Here is a 17,306-nt window from a genome sequence, read left to right on the forward strand (position 1 = left end):
TCTGTGTTTTTCTTATAACTGTTTGTTGCAAACCAGAGAGAACAGAAACCAAATGAACAGACAGACAAGAGTAATAAAGCATGAGCAGCAAACTGTGAGCACTGAAGCGTGGAGACCCGTTCTAACTGATCAGATCTCCATCAGAAAGCCTGGAGAAGTATTGCTCAGCACCACTGTAAAAATAGCGAGGTGGTCTGGCTTCCTGGAAGCAAAATATAAAGAAGCGGGGACTGGCCATGGGTGATCAGTATCCGTGTTCCTCTCTTCCAGGCGGTGTTTGACTGCGTAGTGACGTCTCTGAAGAACGTCTTCAACATCTTAATCGTCTACAAGCTTTTTATGTTCATCTTTGCCGTCATCGCTGTTCAACTCTTCAAGGGGAAGTTTTTCTACTGCACCGATAGTTCGAAGGACACAGAGAAAGACTGCCAGTAATGCTCTCTTATATCTCTACATTTTATACATTAAATTGTAACTTGAGGAGAATGCGGTTAATAAACCTGAATGTGTAAGCGTGATGGTATGAACGTCTGTGTGTTGAGTTGGGTGTGGTTGAAGTTGAGGCTGAGGGTGGGAGGTGAAGCAGGGGGCAAAGGGAAACCAAGACCAGTGACGACAATGACAAAAACAACCTCACCACGATGGTTGTATGTTCCTTCAGGGGTTACTATATTGACTACGGGAAAGACAAGAAAGAGGTGAAGAGAAGAGAGTGGAAGAGGCATGAGTTCCACTACGACAACGTCATCTGGGCGCTCCTTACTCTCTTCACGGTTTCCACTGGAGAGGGATGGCCTCAGTGAGTTAACTTTAGATATTCGTGCCAATTTCAGCTTTCTTTCATTGGAGCCTTGTTTAATTTTATGTGCATTTATAACAATTTAACATCTGGCTTGTCCTCTGGTTCCAGTGTGACCTTTCATGAAGGAAATTTATTAGATGCAATTTTTTAATCTCAGGCTACAGATTAAACGGGGCTCGTGGGTTTGCACTGTCCCAGCCCTTCTTAATTGGCAGTTGCCAGGAAATAAACCTCTGGAAATGATTTCCTCAGCCACTTAGGAAATTGGTATTTGCTCTCCATCCTGGCGAACAAATTCTTAAAAACAATTTCAGAAGAAAAAGCTGCTGCAACACATGATCTAATAATGTTCAGAAAGAGAAAGTTTCCTGCACAGAGTAACGCTTTCTGGCACAACTTCACTACTTCCAGGAGGCACGGAGAAGAAGGCTGAAGCTCCAGCAGCGCTTCTAGACTTTGTTGTTTTTGCTTGAGCAGCATTTTGGTCTGCAGCCTTCATCAGGGGCGTCACCGATGACGAAACGCTCTTTACACTACAGGCGTTGCTGGAGCTTCTTCAAAATTTCCTCCACACACCGTCCTAGGACCGATATGAAGGCTGTTTGGTTCTTGTCGGTCATGGTTTGATTAGCATCTATATCAGCATTGGTTTAGCATTGCACCGCTGCTTTCCCAGGGTTCTGCAGCACTCTGTGGATGTGACAGAAGAGGACAGAGGTCCGAGCCACGGCAACAGGATGGAGATGTCGATCTTCTACGTCATCTACTTTGTCGTCTTCCCGTTCTTTTTTGTCAACATTTTTGTGGCTCTCATCATCATCACCTTCCAGGAGCAGGGAGATAAGATGATGGAGGAGTGCAGCCTGGAGAAGAATGAGGTGATGACATGCAGGAATCAGTATTGGTACAATCTAGTGAAATTAAATATGCTAGTTAGGATGCTGCTCGCAGCTCTTCTTGGCAGTCAATAATGTTAAAGATCAGACATGGAAAAGCCCCATCAATCAAAAATACAGCACACAATTCATTCTCTTAGAGTCAGCGAGTCTTTTGCTTTTGTCTAATCAGAATTTCCTCACATTTATTTTACGGCACAGCTGATTCTTTGTGCTTACTGCCGTGTTTTAACTGTGGTTCTCTCTGTATTTCAGAGGGCATGCATAGACTTTGCCATCAGCGCCAAGCCCCTGACCCGATACATGCCGCAGAATCGGCACACGTTCCAGTACCGTTTGTGGCATTTCGTTGTGTCGCCTTCGTTCGAGTACACCGTCCTGGCCATGATTGCGCTCAACACTATCGTGCTGATGATGAAGGTGAGGAAAAGGAGGAAACGACAGGAAAGAAATCAGAGAACTTATTAAATTTTGCATTTTTTAATGAGAGCAGAGCATTAGATTAGTGATAAATGAAAGCAGAAGCGCTATTATCTGCCTCACGTCTTTCCTTTCTCTGCAGTGACTTAGTCTGGTGTGTTATTTTCCACACATCCATTTGCTGATAGGAAAGCACACCTTGCATCACTTCTCGGCAACATATTCTGTGATGAAAGTGCGACTGTTAACACTTTGGGTTTAAAATAAGCCGAGGTGCGTCACTCTGCGGTAAAATAAAGGATGTGCTCGTCTCTCGGCGCCGCCTGAACGCGCTGTGATGTTTGCGTTTGGATCTGCTGATGTTTTTGCAGTATTTATTTTCTGACCTGGCCTCTTCTGGGGTTGTGCTGGTTGTTCAGACAGACAGGCGCTCAGTGACTCAGCCTGTATTAAATATTGATCTATAATGTCTGTGCGCTGCTATTTTGCATGACCTCATTAACTGTGGCCGCCGCCCCTAGAGGAATGACTCCTTTTATAGTGCGACAGATGAGAGGTGCAGAGACAGAGGCACTATTTATGGGTCTGTAGGAATCTTCCATCAACCTGCAGATCTACAGAGTGCAGGGTTCACACCCATCAGAGAGGAGGTTGATGCGCAGTGAACAGGCTGGAAAACGATCCACTTCTCCTCATAATAAAGATCACTTTATATTTACATGTTGCCGCTTTTGCGTTTCCAGTATTACTCTGCCCCGCCGGCGTACGAGGCTGTGCTGAAGCACCTGAACACGGCTTTCACTGTTCTCTTCTCTGTCGAGTGCATCCTTAAGATCTTGGCCTTTGGCTTTCTGGTGAGAGGAGACAAAAACACGCAAAGCCTTAGAGTGAATTCAACAAGTGTTTGGAAATGACTCAGAGCAGCTTTCCTGTTTCAACAGAACTACTTTCGAGACACGTGGAACATTTTTGACTTCATCACCGTTTTGGGCAGCATCACTGAGATCGTGGTAGACCTGCAGGTAAAAAACAAAAAGCACTATTCCTCTGCTTCAATATGCTGTCACAGTATTCAACTTCTCCCATCTTGTGTCTCTCTGCCAGTTTGTTGATACGATCAACATGAGTTTCTTGAAGCTGTTCCGAGCAGCCCGTCTGATTAAACTGCTGAGACAAGGCTACACCATCCGTATTCTGTTGTGGACCTTTGTTCAGTCCTTTAAGGCTTTGCCCTACGTCTGCCTGCTCATTGCCATGCTCTTCTTCATCTATGCCATCATTGGCATGCAGGTGAGAAGTTCCCCTGCATCCTAGGTGTATTTTTATGGTGAAATAAATCCTTCAGAGCAACAGTAAGTTTGTCCTCGTTTGCCTGTTTGTGTGTGTCAATCAGGTGTTTGGGAACATTAAGTTGAACGAGGAGACGCACATTAACCAGCACAACAACTTTAAATCCTTCTCTGGTGCTCTGATGCTGCTATTCAGGTAGGACACTTCAGTACCTGCAACCTGATTAAAATAGATGCACTATTGGAAGCTATGTAATCTAAAAATGTGGGTTCAGTTAACAGCGCTCCAGTTCCAGTAAATAAGTTTCTCTATTGTAGTCTGAATTATGTCGCGAGATTACAGTAGCGAAGAGCTTTACTGTCCCAGTGTCCCCGGGGCTACCCTGAGTCAAGTGCACTGAACTTCTTACCTCGTTATCAAATTGCTTGGCAGACACTTTGAGAGTTTTGACAGATTAGTGTAAACAGATGTCTGGAAGAAAGTGTTGAGTGATTGAGTTGTGTTGATGTCTCATGGTGGAGTTCAACATTGTTCTCATGTGGCATAAATTTGAAGGATGACTGTGTGGCAGGTAAGGTAGGACCCAAGTGCAGGAGAAACTCCGAAAGAAACTCCGAGGCAGCAGAACTACCGGAGTAGACAAAATAATTCTGGATAAGCAGAAACTAAGAACCACGGACCACACGGCGCATACAGGAAACTGAGACAATAGACACACAGGCAACAGGTGGGAACACAGCTGATACTAATAAGAGACTAAAGGGAAAGCAAAACATAACACACAGGACAATCGACTGTCAAAATAAAACAGGAAGTAAAAAACACCAGGAGTCCAGGACTGAGACATGCCAGCTTCACAGAGCTAACACAGCAGGGGAGACAGAGGTAAAAAACTGTAATCCTGTGTAAAACGTAAATAAGAACAAATGAAAATCTCATCTATATGTTATTTACAGTAAAACACAAAAATGTCTCAGGAGAGCTGGGACAGGAAACTAGGACACCAAAGGAAACATGAGCAAACAAAAGAAACATCAATGAAAAATGGGCAAACTGGGTTGTTGACTCATACATTCAGGACATGTCAAGGTTTTAGTCTATTAAGTATTTAGTGCAACGTTTAGAAACATTACACAGTGCAAAAGAAACAACTGCATAAATTAGCATTATTTCCGTCACATTACAGAACAAATAGGACGGCATCCTCTTTACAGTAAGGACAAATCTGTGCTTGCCCACTAACTGCACTCAGCTTTTATCCGCAGATAGTTGTGGTGATCAGCTGGTTGTCCAGAAGTTTACCGTGCACGTTCATTGGACAGGGTCGCAGTTTTCTCTAACCAGTGTTTTCCTTCGTGTGGCTGCAGTATTCAGTTTTATCCACTAAACAACTAAATCTCGCATCTAAAAGCTGTTTCTGAAATGGAGCTGCAAGTCTTACTCTGGTTGCACCCTCCAGATGGCAGGCATGACTGTGTCCTGACAACTACTTCCCCCTGGTGTCGTTTAATGTTTGTATCCAGGAGTGCTACTGGGGAGTCGTGGCAGGAAATCATGTTGTCTTGTCTGGGAGGACAGAAGTGTGAAACGGACCCGTTGCTCCAATCAGAGTCGACAGACCCGGAAGGGGGCTGTGGTTCCGACTTTGCCTATTTCTACTTTGTTTCATTCATCTTTTTTAGCTCCTTCCTGGTAAGAGAAAAAAATCTTGGCCATTGCTCATCCCTTTATTTATTTGCAACAAGAATAATCATAGTTTTTCCCACAGCACGTTTGGCACATTTATATGCAGCTTGTGCTTTCTCCATTCAGATGCTGAATCTGTTTGTGGCTGTAATCATGGATAATTTTGAATATCTCACCCGAGACTCGTCCATCCTGGGTCCCCACCACCTAGATGAGTTTGTTCGAATCTGGGGGGAGTACGATCGAGCTGCCTGGTCAGTATCCTTGAGTCTTTACTCCAGTTTACACACAAAGTTGATCTACTGGTGGTATTATGATTATGACATGATGTGGAAACCTGTGATATAATACATGAACTGGTCTCTGACACTTTTAAAAGAGCACGTTCACATATTTTTACTTTAAGGGAATAATGAGATTTCATTTCAAGTGCTCTCTGGTAACGCTCATGAGTATTCCCTGTGAAGAGTAATGCCCAGCTTTGGGCAAGTTACTTTGAAAAAGTAATTAATTATAGTTACTAGTTGCTTCTTCAAAAAAGTAACTGAGTTACAAGATTCTAAAAGTAATTAATTACTTGAAAAGTAACTATTGCTTTACTCTGGGGTTCAGGGTATAATTGGCCATTTTTAACTACTTTTGATTTTCCCTCCACATTCCACCTTTAAAAACTGCCTTACTCAGTAGTGCTTACTTACTTTGCCTTGTTTGGTATCATCCTTTTCAGCACAGCCTCACGTGGCTGAAGTTACAGTCATGTTCTCATTTTGACAGACTGTATTAACGCAATTGATCTAAAATCAGACAAAAAACATAAAATCAGAGTAGAAAGTTATATTTTTTACTGTAACAACCACAAACATGTTTAATGAATCATATTTCTTAACTTTAAATGCAAATAGAAATTATTAATTTTAAAATCCTGCGTACAACTTTGGCAAACAACAGAACAATCAGCTGTTCTTCAGTAAGATGCCACAAATTATTTGTGCCACTCCAAAAAAATAAGAGGTCTCGCTGCGCTGTCTTTAGACAGTAAACGTGACAAAACTATTGAGGAAAAAATAAAAATATTGTTTATCATGACTCTGGTTTTACGCGGCCTATCAACACAATTTATAAACTGGTATATATCACCTTGTTGCTTTGTCTTTAAATGGTCATGTGATTGGCTTACCACGACTACTTTACTCTTCCTCAGTCAAACAGCAGCACTGATGTGGTTGTTTTGCCCCCTGAGCTCCAGGTGTTTTGCCAAAAAGCTGTAGCGCCCAGATTACTTACATGCGGTAAGCTGAACACAGCTTCAACCGTCTGTTTGTTGAAAAATAGTAACGCGACCGCATTTTCTTGTTGGTAACGGTAACGGCGTTGTAACGATAGAAATAGTAATTAGTTAGATTACTAGTTACTGAAAAAAGTAGCGCCGTTAGTAACGCCGTTATCACTGGTAATGCTTGTTAATTAGACAAGAGGAGAAGAAAGTTTCTCTGCAGTCGTGAAAAAATGGTGAAAAATTCTCCACCAAATTAGCAGCAACTTGCAACCTTCACAAGTATGATGCAGAAATGTGAAGCATGAATCGCACTACTTAGAGAATGGCCGTATACATTTATTGTTTGCACCTTAAACGTGCGAACAATAAACATATTTGGATATTAATGGTTGAATATCTTTTGTCTGATACGTCTCATGGATAGGATCCACGTTATGATTACACAGCCCAATTCCAAAACCTGAAATGCTGCGTGAAATGTAAATAATAACAAAATCCAATGGTTTGTCAGTCTCATATACCCATATTTTATTTACAATAAAACACATAAAATGTGATTATTTAATGAAAATGATGAGCTTATTTTGGATTTTATGACAGCAGCACGTTGAGCAAAAACAGCTGTTACTAAAAAGAAACAGCTGGGGGAATGTTTAGCAACTAATTGCTGGGTTAGTTAGTAACAGGTCAAATACATTATTGGGTCTAAAATGGGATCTCAGAGAGTCTGCGGAGCTTGGAAGGAAAGTGTCTGGACTTCTTTACTTCTTCTTTATCACACGAGCAGAAACTTCGGCTGATTGTGACCTACACCCGTCTCCACACCTCGGCTCGTGTGATTAGGTAGAGGATCATTTAGGGGGTCCATTGTCCACTATTTGACCCTAGAGCTGAAGAAGCTTCTCGGATGAGAGGTGAAACATCTTCAAGCAACCTAAAGAAGTCCAGATGCTTTTCTTTCCAAGCTCCTTAGACTACGAGGACTTCACAGGCATCTCAGAGAGGCAGAATTATACAGAGGTTCAACCATCTCCAAACAACTGCATCTACAAATGTGGAAAATGTTCAAAATATCCATCCACCTATCGATCCTGGTATATCTGTTATAATCATCCTGTGATATCTGTTACATGTTCGATCTGCAGACCACAGTGGGTTTAGCAAAGCAAACAATAACTAACTCTCTTTCTTCAGGACTTGGGAAATGTGCGAGTGACCTGTGTCTGCTGGAAGTATTACTGCTTTATTTAAAAATCAGACGATTAAGAATCGATTAATGTGATTTATTCACCACCAATTTATTGTTGCAATTTCTAAAACTGCTGAGTTAGAGGACAGCGCCTCATTGGCCCTTATTGTGCACTATAGTATGAGTCTGTAATTACACCGTGACTAAAGACTTGTATGTTTTTCCCAGTGGTAGGATCCACTATAAGGAGATGTACAAAGTTGTACGCACTATCTCACCTCCCCTGGGCTTTGGAAAGAACTGCCCCCACAGGGTGGCTTGCAAGGTTTGGTTCCCCCATATCAACAAACCTCCCCTCTGCCTCTTTGATGTTGGATCCTTCCTGACTTCCTCTTTTCCTGCCTTTCCTTCCCTTCACCAACTGTGACCCCCCCTCCCCGCCGCTTGATCGTTAGGGGCGTGTTAATCGGGTCAAAGAATGGCAATAATTCAGTCTTAGGGTACTAAGGCACATGACGTTCCTCAATTTCCACACAGCTGTAAATCAGTAGATACACTTTAATTACACTAAAACCCCTCTGTGAGGCTTCGAGTCTCATTTTGATACAATAATTGACCAGTTTGAGGGAGTCCAGTGTCTTTCTACCTTTTGGATCTGGTTTAAAGGTGTTTGTCATTCTTCCCACTCCCACACAGCACAGCCCAATGTAAGTATTTAGTATTTACACCAGATCCAGCAAGGCTGTCATTCCTTTTCTCATCCTGTCCAAGGTTTTCTCCTTTCCCAGATTTCTATGCCCCGTTGGCAGCATAGAAAGAAAACAACCTGCTTTAGTCTCCTCGTGTGTGATTGCCTGGAATAATCCTTTCTCTTGTATCTCCTCTATTCTTGTTCCTCTTTTTTTTACCCCTCTTTTTCCTCCACCATCCCTTGGGACTGCACTTCCCCTACACCTCCATCGTCTTTCAATTTCTCCTCCACCTCCAACATCGTCCACTTCATTTCCCTTCCCTTTCCTCTCTTTTTTGTCATTCCCTCATTCTTCATGGCTACCTGGCGCCCCCAGTGGTCGTATCCATTACACTGACATGTATGAGATGTTGACCAACATGTCACCACCTCTAGGCCTGGGCAAGAAATGCCCCTCCAAGGTGGCATATAAGGTAGACTGAACACCAAGACTAACAGGCACCACCTTCATATTTCAATCAGCAGAGATGAGCTCTGTAAAACATCATTTTGTGTGTCCCACACTGAAAAAGGCAAAGCATTTTTGTGTGTGTCGATCATATGATGCAGTATTGCTTGTTAAAGCAGTTTTAAGTTTGCGTTTGTGTCCACTGGGGCATGGTTGGCGCTACAGTAATGATTTGCCTGTTTGCTTTGCATCCTGGCAGAGAACTCGGACGGATGAAAGACAGATTGTTACTGCTGTTGATTATTTAGCCAGAGAGGGGACGTAAATGAGAAAGTTGTTAAACATCGACATGCTGGATCTGCCGGCGTCTGTTGTCAGATGATGTCACGGCGTTCATACTTTAGTTTCTTCCATCTACCTGTCTGCATGTGCCTCCTGCCACAGCCTCTTGTTGCCTCGTTGTTTTGTGCGCTTTATGCATGCTGTTTGAGTGAAGCTGCAAGCATGCTCCATCGCATGTGTTTGTTTTTTTAACCTTCAAGTATAGAAGGACAAGAGAGGGCAAGTAAAATAATATTTTTTTGGGCTATCTGTCTTATTTCTGTCTTATTTTGGCATTAAATACAAATGTTGTCTTCATTTAAAGAAATAATGATCCGCTTGCCTTTTCTCTCCTCCTGTATTGATCACAGTAATCTCATTCAAAGTGGATTTAACTAAAACAAATTTAAAGCTAAGCTACAGGGAAACCGTTTCCCGTTAATTATCCCCATGTTAGATATGTAAATATATCTAAATGAGGAACACTGATATCAAGTTGTTTTTTATAATGAATGTGATGTTTTGGCTTTCGTAACTGTTCATCTCTGCAATGTTTTGATTTTAACATTTGCTAAATTAGTATTTGGAAAATTAGCTTGAGTACACGTACCTCTGCATCAGAATTCGTGTAGCGATAAGCAGTCACAGCCGTCGTTGCTCAGGTTGCACTGTGCCATGTTGCCGGCTGGTATTGTGAATTATGACTGACTATGAAACCTCTGCTGATGTCAACAGAGACTCGTTCTGATGAACATGCCTGTGGACGATGACATGACGGTCCACTTCACCTCCACCCTGATGGCCCTCATCCGCACTGCTCTTGAAGTCAAGATAGCCAGAGGTTAGACAGAAACAGACACACCGTGCATTTATTTAAATGTGGGTCAGTTTCTATGTCTAATTTTGTGTTTTGGGCATTTTTTTATCTGAAGGAGGGGAAGATAGGAATCAGATGGATTTGGATCTGCAGAAGGAGATTAGTGTGATCTGGCCTCATCTCTCTCAGAAGACGCTGGACCTACTGGTTCCAATTCACAAAGGTAAAATCAACATCATGACTTACCAGTAAAAAAATATATTGCATTACCCTACGAGCCATCACCGGCGTTATTTCAGGAAAATAGTTTCAGTTTGATAGAGGTGGATAATATCTCACTGCTTTCTGCCTTCTCCTTTACAGCCAGTGACATGACCATAGGTAAGATCTATGCTGCCATGATGATCATGGACTATTACAAGCAGAGCAAAGCCAAGAAGCTTCGACAGCAACTGGAGGAACAGGTGCTTTTTTTTAAATTGCTCATCTTGCTGAACCGCCACTGATGTTAATGTGCCATAGTTACATATTAAATTAGGCTCTTAGGGTTATTATTTTTAAATGTGCGTCATCTCCAAGCCCAGTATTAAAGTAAAACTTAACTTAATCAGACGAAATATAATTGCATGTGCTGTGGTTTGCAGAGTAAAAGGCCCAAATGCAGGAGGTGAGGCAGGCAGAATAAAAGTCCACATTCAGCACAAAGCAGACATCCACACGCTCGCAGGAAACCAGAGGAAGAGAGCAAACACATGTTACAACAAAGACATTACACACTCACTGGTCACTTTATTATTAGGTGCATCTTTCCAGCAGTGAGTTGCACTTCAGCTCCAGATGCTGCAAACATTCCTCAGAGATTCTGGTCCATGTTGACATGATGGACTTGCACAGTTGGTGTGAATCTCTTGTTCCACAGCACAGTGAAGGTGCTCTACTGGATTGAAATCTAGTGATTGTGGAGACCGTTTGAGTACAAGGAATTTATCCTGTTTGAGAAACTAGTTTGAGATTATTTGATCTTTTAAACACAGAAACCAAAACCCAGTAACATCCCAAAACTGAAATGCTTCACAGCAAAGGGCCTAAAATGAAACATACAGGTCAAGACTCCAGTGCTATCACAGCACTCTGCATACAGCTTCACAAAAATCTGAACCGTAAAACATAACCACTCGCAGGGACCGTGCCAACATGGCCACAAGATCAGTCCCTTATACCCACAGCTTCACAGCTGTCGAGGACCGTTTGCAACTTTCACCTTCTCACGGTAAATGAGGACGACCCTACAGAGGTTAAATGCCTGGGCCTCTTCATCAGTTTTTATAAGTGAAGAAGCCTCTTGGATCAGAGGTGAAATGTCTTGAAGAAGCTAAAGAGAAGTTCAGTTGGAACTCAACTCAGGCTCTTAAGACTATCATGACCCGAATGACCGAGAACCTACAGACATTCAAAAAATGCTTTAAAAGCAGCACTGAGCCGCATAAAAACACATAAAACAGCTGTTTAAATAGTTGACATATGTATCATAAGCAGTGTTGTTAGGAGGCCCTTTGATTTTCATGTTTCTTACCCTAGTATGTTTATCCTAGTGACCTGTTCCTGTTTCCATATGTTTCTTTGTCTCCTCGTAGAAACACGCTCCAATGTTCCAGCGTATGGATGCTTCCTCTCTTCCACAAGAAATCCTATGCAACGCCAAATCCCTGTCATTCCTAAGGCATAGTGCTGGATCTGCTCTGTAAATATTAAACTTTTAATCTCCTCCAAAAGTTACTAGCTTTCAGTTATTTATGATGGCAGAGAATACAAATTCTGGTTGTTGAAGCAAACCCATGATATTTTTCTGCGTCCACTTAGTACCAGAGGAGGTTTTGTGGCACTCAGCCCGATCTCTCCCCAAGAGATGTTCCTGCAACCGCTGTCCCGCCCCAGAGAGGAGAAAGAGGAAGACGATGAAGATGATTACCATTCGCCCTACCACCCCTACCGCATTCACCACCACCATCATCATTTACACACACTGGTAACAACTATGAAATCGAAATCATCTGTTCCAATGAAGGTTGAGAAAATGTTGATTTTCAGCTTTCGGCGCTGTCTCGTAGCAGGATGACAGTGCGGTTGATTCGATGTTTGAATGTCGAGTGTGAGCAAAAGCAGTGTATAAGGTTTGCTCAGCCTGCTCCTCTGTGGTCTTTGTGCAGGTCCCAGAAGTAGTAGAGTATAACCAAGTGCTGCAGCAGGCCCGGCAGGACCCAACGCTAATGAAATCACCTCAGCGTACAGCATCTATCAGAGCGTCGTCCATGCCCAGGCTGGCTGCTGATCCTCAGGTAATAAACAGTAATAACCTTTATTCAAACCTATATTCAGTAACAGATCTTATATTAGTAGGTGCTTTAAAAATCAATAAACTATTAAAATCCACACAGGGCGCATTTATTATGCTCGTATTTGCTCCTTGACAGCAGTGAATAGAAACAATTTGCCCGCACATTTTAAATGACTATTACAGACACCAGAGTGAGTTTGTGTGCTCGTTGGTGTCATTCCTGGTTACTTAAATAATGCGTCTTCTGGTTGTTTTGCATGTATATAGCCTGGGATGTCTGCAGACAGTAGGCTGATGAAGCGCTCCTTCTCTACCATCGGAGACCAGTGTGTGAACGGTCTCTGGCAGGAACAGCACTCTCTGGAGAGGATCAGCCCTGATGCCACATACAGGCCCCGACAGAGGAGCTACAGAGGTCATAATTACAACCGTGAAGCAGCTGCTGTGGTTTGATTCTGATTCAGAGTAAAGTTTTGGGGGGAAACTGGTCAAAAGAAGACTATTGTGCAAAAGTCTTGAGCCACCTCTCATTCTTTATATTTTGCTGAGTGATTTTGAGCAAATATTTGTACTGCAATACAACACAAAAGCAATAAAATGTATATGTAAATAATTCTTCTTAAACGACAGCCACATCTCGTTAGAGGCTGAAAGAATTTCTGACATTTCTTCTTCTGTTTACATCTTTGTTTCAATAAGTTACTCAGTGAAAAAAATCCTGATTCCATGCCTAATTTATATAATCTCTATATTTGCCATATTCACTGCCAACACCCAGGCAGTCGGAGAGCTTGCTCTCCACTGAGGAGTAGTAGAAGGGAAGCAGCAGCTTCCGGTCTGGGTGAAGGAAGTGCAGCCGCTGCTGGGCCTTCTTTACCAGGGCGTTGGTGTTCTGGGTCCAGGTGAGATCAGCGGAGATGTGGGTGCCCAGATACCTGAAGGTGGAGACAGATTCCACCCATTCTCCATTTATGGCGATCAGAGGACCTGTCTGTGCCTCCTGAAGTCCATTATGAGTTCTTTTGTTTTAAGGATGTTAAGCTTCAGGTTTTCTCTGAGCACTACCTCGGCCCTGTACCCTGTCTCATCATCTCCATCAGAGATGAGACGTTGGTGGGGTGTGTTGGTGTACAGACTTGTGTGTACAGGGTCTACAGCAGGGGGCTGAGAACAGCCCTGCAGGCATCCGGTGCTGAGTGACAGTGGGGGGGAGTGGGCATGCATGATAGATGTATGTAGGCTGAATGCAGGTGGAGACAGTTGCAAAGTCTTGGTGCCACAGACTCAAAGGCACTTTGATCTTGTTCTCTCAGGTCCTAGAATCAACCACAAAGAAACAATTAGTCACGAGAGAGGGCGATCCAAGGAGCGCCGCCACCTGCTGTCCCCTGATGTGTCGCGCTGCAACTCCGAGGAGCGGAGTCGAGACCCTTCGTGCGAAAGGAGAAGGTCCCGCTCACCTAGCGAAGGACGCACACAGACCTTACAGAAACAGGTGCTTCAGTCTTTCCTGACCCGGCCACTGTGCAGATCTGTCATATAATAGGATCAGGATCTGTTTTCTACTGCTGGATGAGAACCAACAGTCCTTTTCTGGCAAAGTCTTTTACTCAATATTGTGCTTGATTTATTTGCAGGTGAACACATCAGACAGCCCTGCCCACTCAGCCTCAGAGTCTGGTACTCCTCGTAATCGCCGCCAGTTGCCCCAGACTCCCTCTCGCCCACGGCCTTACATCTCCTACTCTCCTCTCGTCTGCCGAACCCAAACCTCTTCCACAACAGCAGCAGCCGCAGCCTCAAATGAGGGACAGAGCCAGCCTCAGGACACTCCTGCTGGCCCCACAGAGGCCTCACTGAAGGTTGACAAGGAGAGCAGGCCTTTATCTGCAGTCCAGGGGTCATCTGGAGTTCACGTTTCAGGACCGAGCCACCCCTCTCCTCATCGTTACATATCGGAGCCCTACCTCCCATTCCACGAGGACCTAAGCAGTGGCGAAGCAAGTGAGAAGCAGGAGACGCTTACCTTTGAGACTGCCGTGGCCACCAGCCTGGGTCGGGCCAATGCCATAAGCTCGGCTCCTCAGCTCAGACACTCCTGGCAGGTCCCTAATGGGCATTTCCGAAAGCACTTGGGCCAGACAAGTCCAGCTGGCGCCAGCGAGCTCTTAAGTGACACAGACGAGGATGATCGCTGCTAAAAACAACAAAAAAAATCAGAGAGAACGATGAAGAGGATGCACAGGGCACCTCAGAACAGCCCACGCGGCACCACAACGCTTTAGCTCCACAGCGGCCCCGAGAACCCGATGTTCTCAGCGCCAGTAGCATTACGAGCAGGACTCAGTCCCACTGCTGTTTATCTGGATGCTGGTGTCTGTCTGCATGTGTCCTCGTGTCCGTTTGTTGTAGCTGGAGGAGACTACATGTGTGCACACGGATGTGAATTTCTGTGTGTGCGCTCTTAAAAGAGATTTTTTTTGCCAAATCACGAAAACAGCAGAGACTGAAAATACCATTAGTAGCTCACTGCGGGCAAACCCACATGTTGCCAAGCCTTCCCACGCAACTTTGTGTTTTGAGTGTTATTTGAACAAAATATGGTGAGATGTGGAAATCTTCTAGCTGAATCCAAGACACTGATTTAAGTGCATTTTCTGTAAGTGAAGCTTGAGGTAGCATGTAAACATGTAATAAGATGAATGTATTTTAGTTTCATGTTCAGGTCATTTGGGGAGGTCGCTGTTAGTCTGTGCATTGTTGTGCATTGAAACAAAAAGATGTTTTTGGCAAGTTTATAACGGGCAGCCAGCCATTCCCAACAGTTCCTGTTTACAGCAGATTATCCACAAGATTCATGGGCATTAATCAATCAATACAGAAAATCAAGTACCAGATGTTTAGTGAACTGAACAGCTGTAACAGAGTTATTTTTTTGCCACAATGTCAAAGCAACAGTATATGAAGGTGGAGTATAGTCCAGGGCTGTGTGTGTGCAAATGATGAGCAGATCACACAGTAAGAGAGGTTTTGTCTCAGGATACCAGACCATTGAATTCTGAAATCCTCTGCAGAAAAACACTCACTCGGGATCTCCAATGAAATCTGAAGGACTTTAAGTGACTCTTTACCCTACGGGTCAGTCAACATAGTGCGATCATGACTAACGTAAGAACTGAACAGATCCTATCGTGTCCATCTGCTCCGTTTGTGGACCACAAAATCCTTGGCACGAGGACAGCCATCCGTAGGACCGATAGCCTGGGTGTTGTTACTACATGAAGCCAAATGGATGTTCAGTTTCCACATGTCTGTGCTGAATAACGACTGCTGATGCGTTAGAGATGTGACAAAAGCCATGTTCCTCCTGTACATAGAGCCGGGGATGTGTCCTCTTCGGGGCGTGTTGCCTTCTTTCGTGTAATGACAGAAGTGATGGGAATTTGATGTCTTTCATACATGTGATGCAACATGGATGCTTCAACAAAAGAGCAATCAAAGCTACTGTTTGGTTAGTCTCTGTGCTCCCACCGCATCACTTTCTGTCAGTAAAAAACAAACAAAAAGCAGGCTTTTCAGTATTTTCCGAGCTTCAGAGTTCTAGTAATTTCCACATGCATGATCACGGTGACAGCGATAACGAGAGATGGGTGAGAGAGCCGTGTCTTAAAGACGCCTGATTACTTTTTGTTTTAGTGTGCCCATGATGTTAACTGAGATTCATTTTGCCAACAATGTGATTATGAAACAGAGCAAAGCAGAGAAATGTTTATTCCCGGCATTCCCTCTGCAACATTTCAAAATTATAGATGATTTGTCGTTCCCTCTAAATGAGATGTATATTTATATCACGTGTTGTTGTGTTGTTATAATATGTTGAGTTTGAAATGTGAAAACGGGATATATCTGAGGGGTCAAAGTCACCCGCTGACGACCTGAACGTAAAGTCGCGATGAAGAGACGGTGTCATTTAGCAACAACACCACCTTTGAAGTGTGCTGACTGCAAGACTTGAGTTATACAGTATACCAGTTAGATTACCTGTAGTATATGAGGCCATGCTTAGCATGTACAGTGCAGCCTAGGACTTCACCTTACTGTCTGTACAGAAGAGCCTAATCTGTGCCTGGGGAAAACTCACCCAAAGAGTTCCCTGTCAAGCCTGGATTTCTTAGATAGAGAAGCTTTCTGGTAAATATGTAGTATAAACTGTACAAAATAAATCCATGTTTAATTTATTGCAATCTTTACATTTTTATTTTATTCATGATGCCTGTCTACGAGCTTCACAAAGGACAATTAAAAAGAGGTCACCTGACTTTTCTTCACTGAGTGATGTCACTGCCAAGAATTTGGCTGCGTGCAACCAAATCGAGCACCAGTGTTGGTCAAGTTACTTGAAAAAAGTAATCAGTAACTAATTACCGATTACTTCCCCAAAAAGGTAATCCCGTTACTTTACTGATTACTTATTTTCAAAAGTAATTAATTACTTAGTTACTTTTTAAAAACACAATTTACAACCTGAGTAGGTGATAAAGTGATAGATCTTTCAGCCCAATTCTACTTTTTCTGCATAATCCATCATACAAAATGTAATCAAATGGAAAAGTCTCTTTTTAAAACTTGTTTATTAGTTTTAATCTTTTAACTTTATGCATCAAGCAAAAATTTAATTATATGCAACATTCTCTGACTGGAAGAAATTAGTTTAACATTGAAACCTATTTTCTGCACATTCCAGCTCATAAAATAAAATATTTTTTGTGTTTACACTCAGTCTTTCAAATAGATGCAAGTAAAACACAGCAGAAAATAAATAAAGTCAAAGACTCAGCGGTCCTGTTGCTCTATTTTCACCTGTAAAGCAGGAGTGGGGCAGGCGGAGGGTTACCCTGGTGCAGGTGTGCCGCGGTCAGTGGAAGAATCCGTGAGTTTCTCTGTGAGTTTCCCATTACGTCATAGCTACTCGGTGCTTGTTTGGAAGTTTAGGGGTTTTTTCGCTGTAAAAAGAAGTTTTCTTCCCACGCACAGCGGACACTAATGTTTTTGTCACTTTTTATGGAATCAAACTCAAAGTAAGGTCAGTACTTCCACGCTTTAAACGCTGCACGCTCATACTCTCTCTGCACTCG

General features: G+C 43.1%; 2 protein-coding genes across 8 annotated transcripts in view; both read left to right on the forward strand.

The window, feature by feature from the left end:
* cacna1ea (calcium channel, voltage-dependent, R type, alpha 1E subunit a) overlaps positions 1-16,489 on the forward strand; it is a 59,094-nt gene extending 42,605 nt beyond the window's left edge. For 4 of the 6 annotated variants that reach the window (XM_076880614.1, XM_076880616.1, XM_076880615.1 and 1 more), the window contains 20 exons: positions 271-431; positions 662-799; positions 1,479-1,680; positions 1,954-2,118; positions 2,862-2,972; positions 3,060-3,140; positions 3,223-3,408; positions 3,512-3,603; positions 4,932-5,100; positions 5,221-5,348; positions 8,627-8,723; positions 9,755-9,860; positions 9,952-10,059; positions 10,200-10,300; positions 11,471-11,577; positions 11,697-11,862; positions 12,044-12,172; positions 12,439-12,586; positions 13,485-13,666; positions 13,809-16,489. In XM_076880614.1, coding sequence (XP_076736729.1) covers positions 271-431; positions 662-799; positions 1,479-1,680; positions 1,954-2,118; positions 2,862-2,972; positions 3,060-3,140; positions 3,223-3,408; positions 3,512-3,603; positions 4,932-5,100; positions 5,221-5,348; positions 8,627-8,723; positions 9,755-9,860; positions 9,952-10,059; positions 10,200-10,300; positions 11,471-11,577; positions 11,697-11,862; positions 12,044-12,172; positions 12,439-12,586; positions 13,485-13,666; positions 13,809-14,372 — 3,141 coding nt within the window. In that variant the 3' untranslated portion in view covers positions 14,373-16,489. Of the gene's footprint in view, positions 1-270; positions 432-661; positions 800-1,478; positions 1,681-1,953; positions 2,119-2,861; positions 2,973-3,059; positions 3,141-3,222; positions 3,409-3,511; positions 3,604-4,931; positions 5,101-5,220; positions 5,349-7,787; positions 7,885-8,626; positions 8,724-9,754; positions 9,861-9,951; positions 10,060-10,199; positions 10,301-11,470; positions 11,578-11,696; positions 11,863-12,043; positions 12,173-12,438; positions 12,587-13,484; positions 13,667-13,808 lie in introns of all 6 variants that reach the window. The other 2 variants (XM_004555088.3, XM_076880618.1) reach the window with 1 other exon arrangement.
* An 84-nt stretch (positions 16,490-16,573) lies between these two features.
* si:dkey-21p1.3 (uncharacterized) overlaps positions 16,574-17,306 on the forward strand; it is a 33,540-nt gene continuing 32,807 nt past the window's right edge. For both annotated transcript variants that reach the window (XM_076880619.1, XM_076880620.1), the window contains exon 1: positions 16,574-17,254. The gene's annotated coding sequence lies outside the window, so the exon portion shown is untranslated. The remainder of the gene's footprint in view (positions 17,255-17,306) is intronic.

This window comes from Maylandia zebra, linkage group LG23 (genome assembly GCF_041146795.1).
Source record: "Maylandia zebra isolate NMK-2024a linkage group LG23, Mzebra_GT3a, whole genome shotgun sequence".
Taxonomy (NCBI): Eukaryota; Metazoa; Chordata; class Actinopteri; order Cichliformes; family Cichlidae; genus Maylandia; species Maylandia zebra.